The 9,521-nt window shown below is 39.1% G+C and overlaps 1 protein-coding gene across 1 annotated transcript in view; it reads left to right on the top strand.

Annotated features, from left to right (window-relative positions):
- Positions 1–391: 391 nt before the first annotated feature.
- The window catches only part of CD163 (CD163 molecule), a 41,420-nt gene continuing 32,290 nt past the window's right edge, over positions 392–9,521 (top strand). The window contains 4 exon segments of the mRNA XM_078075555.1: positions 392–552; positions 1,911–1,997; positions 2,971–3,291; positions 6,452–6,772. Coding sequence (XP_077931681.1) covers positions 522–552; positions 1,911–1,997; positions 2,971–3,291; positions 6,452–6,772 — 760 coding nt within the window. The 5' untranslated portion in view covers positions 392–521.

Genomic DNA, 9,521 nt, shown 5'->3' with positions numbered 1-9,521 from the left:
GTAGACAGTCTACAGATTTATTCATTTGGCACATTTGATTACGGTAATAGTATTACAAGTGATTATAGTGATAAAATATTATTAAATTATGCTTTGCTTCTTTCACTTTAGTTTTTTGACATAACTACATAATGATTGTCATTCTTGTTTCTATTAGTCCAAAACAAAGTACTGAAATCTAAATATTCAATAGCAATAGGACATGAGTTAATATTTCCCCTTAATTTTTATAAATCTGTAGTAAATGTTTCTCAATTTCTTTTGGCTGTTTCATGTCCCATATTGAAGAAAACATGAGCACGAAAGGGAACCTCAGTTTATGAATGACTTCCCTTTTTTCATTGACTGACTCCACCTCCATTATGTAGCGTTTCTGGTTTTTTTGTTTTGTTTTGTTTTGTTTTGTGGAAGTGAGATGATTTTTAGAAGTCTTAGTGGTCCCCCTCTTTAGCAGAACATTTCTAAGGAAAAATACAAGAAGATTTAGAAATCATTAAAACTTTGGACTGGACAAACTCAGAATGGTCCCACATGGAAACTCTGGATCTGCAGGTAAACATTTCTCATTTAGTCTACATTTGCCTTTTAATGTAGTATAAAGTTAACAGTCAATGGATCTTATTTAATAGTGATTGGCATTGGGAGAGTAAGGAATGGGAAATGGGCATTAAGCTTTTATGGCAGTAACTTTTATCTGCCATAGATTCAGAATTGAAGATGGGGGATAAAGATTAGATTTGGCATAAAAAAAGATTAGATTTGGCATCAATTTTGTAAAACTGCTGAGGTGAAATTAAGAAAGGAGCTGAAACGAACTGAACTGTATTGAGTAGGAAAACAATAATTGTTAGAAAACATAGATAGATCATACAGGAATGAATATTGATTTCAAGTTGATCACATAGGGAAATTTAGAATAGCATCCTGAATGTTGAAATCTACTTCATGATTTACATGGATGTGTTAAACTCATTTAGCATTTTTTTTTTCAGAGCTTATTTTTTAAAGTATTTTATTTCTTTATTTGAGAGAGAGAGAACAAGCAGTGGGAGAGGGAGAAGCAGACTCTCTGTTGAGCAGGGGGCCCAATTTGGGACTGGCTCCCAGGACCCCAGGATCATGACCTGAGCCGAAGGCCAATGCTTAACCAACTGAACCACCGAGGGGCTCTTTATTCAAAGCTTTTTAATCATAGTATAGCATACCACATGAAAGCACAAGTCCTAAGTGCACAGTTCAGTGACTTATCCCAAAGCACATGCTCCTGTGTGGCTACCAACGCATTCTTGCTTTTACATGAGTGTCGGGTTAGAGTAAGAATAAGAAGTGAGAGTAATGAAAGCTTTAGAGCTTTATGCTCTATCTAGGGATAAGATCTAGTATTTTGGTTTTTCAGATAGAAACATTGTAACTTTATTCCATCAATGTTCAGCTACTATTTAGCAGGTACTATGCCAGGTACTGAAGTAGTGCTGAGCCTGATACATAGAATCCATTCCCTCCTGGAGCTTACCACCTAACCATCTGGGTCCAGTGGGCTTGGAGACAGGGACCTCAGTAGTTGACTTTCGTTCTGTGCCCCTGCTAAGCTTCATCGATGTTTTTTCGATTTTCCAGGTTTTAAGGTCTGCTCTTGAAATTCTTTTCCATCCACAACTTCCTCCTTATTACTCACCCCTAGGTCACCTCTAAAATGAACACTTCCAAAGCTATTTCACTGAGACTACATGATCCTGGGTATGAAGGTTTCCTGTCCACCTTGCCTTTTAGAAGGAAGGGTTCTTTGTCTTGGTTCGATTTCCCTTGTTAACCTCAAATCTCTGAAACTATCTGTCTTCTCCAAACTCTCTTTTTTGGGAAGGCAATACTTTTGTCCTTTTTCTTTTCTCCTTTTTTTTCTTTTTTCACAGACTGTAGAAGATGTTTCACCCTCTTTAGCCCCTCCACTGTGGCTGTGGTCTCAGTTCTCAGTGCCTGTTTGATCACCAGTTCTCTCGGTGAGTGCTTTGTCAAATGCAAATAATTCTCCTGAAGGCTCAACAGCATTTAAAAACATGCTTCATGATTTCAAAGGAGCAGATATTAAAAGCACAAAATAAGATCCTAACCATGTGACACCAAAATATGAACAAAATAGCATGGTTTCCCCCAAAATAAAATTAACTTTCACAGGAAAAAAAAATGTGCATTTTGCTTAAAGATTTAAAATAATGTCTACCTAAAAAATAGGGAACAATACAGAAGAGGAAAAACCTCAGAATTATTGGGATGAAATGGAATTTGAGGAACACTTTAATAAAATCAAATGCCAAAATTTACCTTAAAATGTATTGAGGGAGGCCAGATAAATATCAGTGAGACCACAGGTTCCTATGTTAGTTAAAGTAATCGTAGGGTGGTAGCTGAGACATTTGGGGGGCGGGGGGTTTGGGGGAGGGAGAGGGATTTTTTTCATGATAGGAGATAATAGGAAAATATCTCCATCTCAACTTCCATTTAAGTAGAAAAGTTTCAGCCAGATTTCAACTAGTATTTTAAGAATTGTTGGTGTTTTCCATATATGTGTGTAATGGGCGTTAAATTCCTTAAGACTGGTCTCTTCATCCTCATCATGAGCCTTCTTTCTATCAATCTTAGGAACTTGGAGAAACTTACATAGCTCATACCTATAAAATTTTGTAATATATTATTTACATAGTAAACTCTCTGTGGAGATTATATAAATCGACATTATAAAGAATCTCACAATTGCGTTACTTAGCTTAACTGGTTTTATGTCCTTGCTTCATCTGAAGCCTGTGATGCTGATATTTGTACTTGCATTCCCATGAAATAGCATTCTTCTATTGTACCATGGATGAGTCCAGAAAGCTTCTCAAATTTGGCTTTGAAAAATAAGTAATCTAAGGAATAATAATTCTCCACTCGCTCTGGATCCCGACCAATCGCTGCCTTTACACATTGTTGCAGGGGGAACAGAGAAGGAGCTGAGGCTAACTGATGGTGAAGACAAGTGCACCGGGAGAGTGGAGGTGAAAGTCCAGGAGGAATGGGGAACCGTGTGTAATAATGGCTGGGGCATGGATGAGGTCTCTGTGGTTTGCAGGCAGCTGGGATGTCCCACTGCTATCAAAGCCACTGGATGGGCTAATTCCAGGCCAGGCTCTGGACGCATTTGGATGGATCATGTTTCTTGTCGAGGGAATGAATCTGCTCTCTGGGACTGCAAACATGATGGATGGGGAAAGCATAACTGCACTCATCAACAAGATGTTGGAGTAACCTGCTCAGGTAGGACTTACAAAAGTCAAAGCCTCGACATGAAATGCTTTGGGGGGGGTGGTATGTAGATGGGTTAAAAATGAAAAGGAGCCAGTTTTCTATAAGTCATCTAGTTCATATATAAAATCACCCAATCTATTGCTAAAGACCAGAAGATGCATGACAAACCCCATTAAAAAATCAAAAGAGATTCTGAATACCACAATCAATAAGGAAGTGACCAGCCTCAATTTTACAGTCAGTAATCTTACTATAAGTCTCTACTCCTACATGAAAGTATGATATCTAAGTGAATTTTTTGTCGTCTTTCTCAGTAATGTGCTGCTTTTGTGCATTGACCTTTTTGTCCATTCACTGATATTCAACTTACTGAATCGAGATATAAATATTCCTAGCACTAATCCTTTGTTGGAGGAAGGATGTTTTGCCAAGTATAATTGCTTTTTCCAGTGTATAATGCTGTTCATTTTATTTAATGGTGGTTTGTTGTGGGTTTTTTTTTAAGATTTATTTATTTATTTCATTTGAGAGAGAGAGAGAGAGCTGGGGGAAGGACAGAGGGAGAAGGAGAGAGAGAATATAGAGAGAATTCTCAGACAGACTCCCCACTGAGCATGAAGCTCAACACAGGGTCGATCTCAGATCATGACCTGAGACGAAATCAAGTCAGATGCCTAATCAACTGAGCCACCCAGATGCCCCATAGTGGTTTTGATTTATAAAACATTTCATAAATTGTATCTCAGTTGACCTTACAATGACTCAGAAAGTTCTGCGTCAGACCTTTCTGCTGTAAATCCCAGGGTCATATTTATGACCCAATTCAGATTCTTGGGCTTCCCATTTCTCCTTGTTCATTTCACTGGCCTCTCTCTCCTAGCCTCTTTCTTGGAGACCATCTCCTCCATGGGACTGATTTTTAGAAAGGACTAATCTCTCTCCAGGCATTGGGGTGTACTGAGAACAACACAGGCTAGTATCTAGAAAAATGCAGGGGGCGCCTGGGTGGCTCAGTCGTTAAGCATCTGCCTTCGGCTCAGGTCATGATCCAAGGGTCCTGGGATCGAGCCCCACATCGGGCTCCTCGCTCTGCAGGAGGCCTGCTTCTCCCTCTCCCACTCCCCCTGCTTGTGTTCCCTCTCTCGCTGTATCTATTTCTGTCAAATGAATAAATAAAATCTTTTAAAAAAAAAGAAAAAAGAAAAATGCGGGACTAAATTCCAACTCAGCTGCTCATGAATGTTATTTTGAGCAAGTTGTTAAACTTTTCTAAACTTTAGTTTCTGAAAACTCAGTGCTTTAATACATGGAGAGCTCTACTTTTTCCTTTTTCCTTCCTTTCATCCTTGCGCTCCCCACTCCTCCTCTTCCTCCTCCTCCTCCCACTCCTTCCCCTCCTCCCTCTTCTTGTCTTTTATTGTTAATCATTACAGGGGAAAGATAGGGAATAACAATAGTAACATCTACATGGAGCATCTACAGCAAAGTTAAAAATCCTAATAAATCTTGCCAGGCTCAGGGATCCTGGGTGGCTCAGTCAGTCGAGCGTCAGACCTTTGATTTTGGTTCAGGTCATGATCTTGGGGTGGTGGTATTGAGCCTCGGTCTGGCTCTACATTCAGCACAGAGTCTGCTTGTCTGTCTCCCTCTGCTCCTCCCTACTCTCTCTCTCTCTCTCAAATAAACGAATACATAAAATCTTAAAAAAAAAAAAAAAAACTCTTGCCAGACTCTTACTATAATTATTGCAGCCTACAGAGCTGTTTAAGCTAAGACATCAGTGTAGCACTTTTAACTCTTGTTTTCTGTTTTTTCATACTTAAGGATAGAATTAATCAAATTTGCTTTTTGAAGTTTATACAGTGAATGCTCCAACTGGTACATGCCTAGTCGCCCAAGGACTCCCTAGTTCCATGAGGATTCAGAGGCTATATTTCTGAGATTTCCCCAACCTGACTAATGCTCAATCCTTAGAGCCTCTACCTGTTGGGAGGTTATGTTATCATCACACGCGCAGGGACAATATAGTATAACAGTCAGGAGAATAAAGGCTGGTGTTAGACTGCTTTTTCTTTTAACCTCCTGACTCTACTATTTTCTAGGTGTATGATCCTTGACAATTAGGCAAACTGAGAATGCTTATCTGTGAAGTAGGGATAGTGGGAATAACACATAATGCTCAATGTTGTAAAGGTTGATAGCTTAGGTGATACACTTGGAACATAAGATGCATATTTTAATTGTGAACTACTACTTTTATGATTATTAATTGTCCAGAATAAAAAATCCTGTTAAGTAGAGGTCTTTGCCTGGTATTTAGAGCTTTTAAAAGTGAATCCCTTTCTCAAAAAGAGAGCCTCTAAAAATTTTGTTCAAGCCCAAACAGTTTTTTTTTTTCACGTGTCCCCAGATTTCATCCCAAATCTCCTTTTCTTGGGTATTTTAGTCCTCATAGAAAATCTAGGGAAGAGTGTATAGAGAGAATTTCCTTTATGAAAGAGCTGTTCTTTGCTAAAAATGGTACCAGATGCTTTGGGGGAGGGGAAGCTTTGATTCAAACAGGAGATTAGTAAGAAATGAATTATTTTGACTTATTTTTTCTTTAATTTTTATTAATTTGGTATACCATAGGATGCTTTTGCAAACTATTGTGAATGCTTAGGCATTTTTATTTTCCCCTTTTTCCTGTTTTCTAATTTTATATTTGACTTCAGGTAATTCTTCATGCTCTGAACTGTAGATAATAAAGACAGATTAAAATAAAGATTTTAAATGTTCAACAAACGACCAGTTTTCCATTTTTGCTACTTTGTTGGATGAACTAATTTTATTTTCTCTAGTTTTTAAGATAACTGCTTTAAGTCAAATTTATCAATTTCTATATAAAAGAGTGCTTACTTTGTCTTAACAATGGAAGGAAATAAAACAAAACAGAAAGCAAATTTTAATCTGTAAAACATTTTCCTTGGTAAGTAGGTGTAGAGGAGAGTCCTCATTGTTAGCTGGTCTTTAAAAGATTAAAATTCCCCAATATGTAAGGATGGGCAGCATCCAAAATGCACCATTGTTAAGGACAGCATCAAATCTCAAACGTCCAGAGAAATCTTATTTCCTAAAGTCACTTCTGAATGAATATCACTTCTGAACTCTGGTCTTTTCTCTGCTCTAGATGGATCCAACTTGGAGATAAGGCTGATGAATGGAGGAAACCAGTGTTCTGGAAGAATAGAGGTCAAGTTCCAAGGACAGTGGGGAACAGTGTGTGATGATAACTTCAACATAAATCATGCTTCTGTGGTTTGTAAACAGCTCGAATGTGGAAGTGCTGTCAGTTTCTCTGGTTCAGCTAATTTTGGAGAAGGTTATGGACCAATCTGGTTTGATGATCTTATATGCAGTGGAAATGAGTCAGCTCTCTGGAACTGCAAGCACGAAGGCTGGGGAAAGCATAACTGTGATCACTCTGAGGATGTTGGAGTGATTTGCTTAGGTAAGGACTGATCTGGGTTTGTTCTGTTCTTCGTGAGAGGACAAAAGAAAGGGGGTAAGAGTCTGAAAAGCCTGAACTCTTTTTTTTTTTTTTTTAAGATTTTATTTATTTATTTGAGACAGAGACAATGAGAGAGAGAGAGAGCACATGAGAGGGGGGAGGGTCAGAGGGAGAAGCAGGCTCCTTGCTGAGCAGGGAGCCCGATGCGGGACTCGATCCCGGGACTCCAGGATCATGACCTGAGCCGAAGGCAGTCGCTTAACCAGCTGAGCCACCCAGGCGCCCCAAAGCCTGAACTCTTAAAAACAGAATGAGGCCTGCTTCCTCAATCACCTTATTATGACCTAATTTCAGGTTCCCCATCTGATACCTGTGGAGATTTTATCTTAACTGAAATGAGAATAACTAGGTTAGGGAGGAAGGATGAATAGGGAAACTGAGATCCCAGTCATGAGGATAGAAGGAGGTGTTTAGAGAATAATCCAATCCTTCCTCTTCCCCCCAACCCCCCCCAAAAAAGAGAAGAAAGAAAAAGAGAAAAGGAAAAAAAAAAAAAAAACCAGCTTAACTAGCAAATTGTACTTTTGGGATGAGTTTTAAAAACAAATCACATTCCTTATCATCCTCTACCTGCAAAGAGTTTAACCCACCCCTTCCCAAAATATTAGTTCAAATTCACAGAATCAAATGATAAAAAAATAGTTTGGTTTTCTACTAAAACCTCATTTAAGCTAGTGCTATGGTATGAACGGACTCTGTCTAGAGACTTTCGTGTTCCATGCTTGCTCAGGGCACAGGGACGGTGGATTTGTGTGTGCAGGGATGACACACCTTTTTTCACTTGAATTTTTAGTTTGAAGCTTAGTAGGTCCTGAACCCCAGAGAAAGTTCAGAAAAATGTAATAGAGTAAAAATGTCCCTGTATTCACCAGATATCTTCTTTTCTTCCAATGACTAAAACTCAATTCAAACTTTAACTAACTAACTTTAAGGAAAGAGGATACTGACTCAGAAAACTGGGAAATCCAGAGGTACTGTTGGCTTCATGCATGGCTGGATTCAAACACTGAAACAGTGTCATGGGGGTTCTGGCTCTTTTTCTATTTCTTACATTGGCCTTTTGTTGTTGTTGGACAACATGACCATCTATTGTTTGAACTACAAAGAATGGGGTTCCTACAGCAGAGATGGAATTTGTTAGCTGAAGAAAGCGAGAGGGATTGGGGATCGAAAAAAGCACAGGAGTTACCTTCCATTCTCCTTTACCCACCAAAATCTTTCTAGGTCCCCAATCAGCACATTTCTTCTCAATGCTGAGGACTCCCAGTAAACTGTATTGTGGCAGCAAACGCTAAACCTGCCAGAAGAAAGGGGCAACTTATTTATTATAAGAGATGGCTCAGGATCAAGCTCTGGTTTTTGAGGAATATTGATTGGGGGAGGTGAAAGTGGTAATGATGAGGTCCCCTTTTCTCTTTGCTTGCTTTTAGACTAAGGAAGTGGTCACAAAGGGGCCAAGTGTATAACGCAAACCAGGTAGTCATAGACAGGTAATGAATCAGTGTTGAGTCCTGGGCAAACCGGAGTGTGTGCATATCACCTAAACACATGCAAATATATATTTAACAAGAAAAAACAAACAATTCCAATAAAAACTCTGTGATAGTCAAACAAACCTCTAGATAAAATGTGGCCTCTAGATCTCCTGTTAGGAATGTTTTCCTTTTTTTTTTTTTTTTTTAAAGATTTTATTTATTTATTTGATAGAGAGAGACACAGCAAGAGAGGGAACACAGGCAGGGGGAGTGGGAGAGGGAGAAGCAGCCTTCCTGGCTGAGCAGGGAGCCCGATGTGGGGCTCGATCCCAGGACCCTGGGATCGTGACCTGAGCCGAAGACAGACGTTTAACGACTGAGCCACCCAGGCACCCCCTGTCTTCTTTTTCTAAAAAAGTTATTATTGAAGCATCATTGACATAAATGTTATATTAGTTTCAGGTGTACAACATATTGGTTCAACAATTCCATAAATTATTAGCTGTTCACCACAATAAGTGTGGTCACCATCTGTCACCATACTAAGTTATTACAGTGTTACCGACTATATTTCCTATGCTATACTTTTCATTGCTCTGACTTATTTATTTATTTATTTATTTATTTATTTTTATTATGTTATGTTAATCACCATACATTACATCATTAGTTTTTGATGTAGTGTTCCATGATTCATTGTTTGCCTATAACACCCAGTGCTCCATGCAGAACGTGCCCTCTTTAATACCCATCACCAGGCTAACCCATCCCCCTATTCCCCTCCCCTCTAGAACCCTCAGTTTGTTTCTCAAAGTCCATAGTCTCTCATGGTTCATCTCCCCCTCCGATTCCCCACCTTCATTCTACCCCTCCTGTTATCTTCTTTTTTTTTTTAACATATAATGTATTATTTGTTTCAGAGGTACAGGTCTGTGATTCATCAATCTTACACAATTCACAGCGCTCACCATAGCACATACCCTCCCCAATGTCTATCACCCAGCCACCCCATCCCTCCCACCCCCCACCACTCCAGCAACCCTCAGTTTGTTTCCTGAGATTAAGAATTCCTCATATCAGTGAGATCATATGATACATGTCTTTCTCTGATTGACTTATTTTTCTCAGCATAACACCCTCCAGTTCCATCCATGTCATTGCAAATGGCAAGATTTCATTCCTTTTGATGGCTGCATAATATTCCATTGTATATA

This window comes from Halichoerus grypus, chromosome 6 (genome assembly GCF_964656455.1).
Source record: "Halichoerus grypus chromosome 6, mHalGry1.hap1.1, whole genome shotgun sequence".
Classification (NCBI taxonomy): domain Eukaryota; kingdom Metazoa; phylum Chordata; class Mammalia; order Carnivora; family Phocidae; genus Halichoerus; species Halichoerus grypus.
Note: the sequence above shows the minus strand (reverse complement) of the source record. Positions and strands in the feature narration are given on the sequence as shown.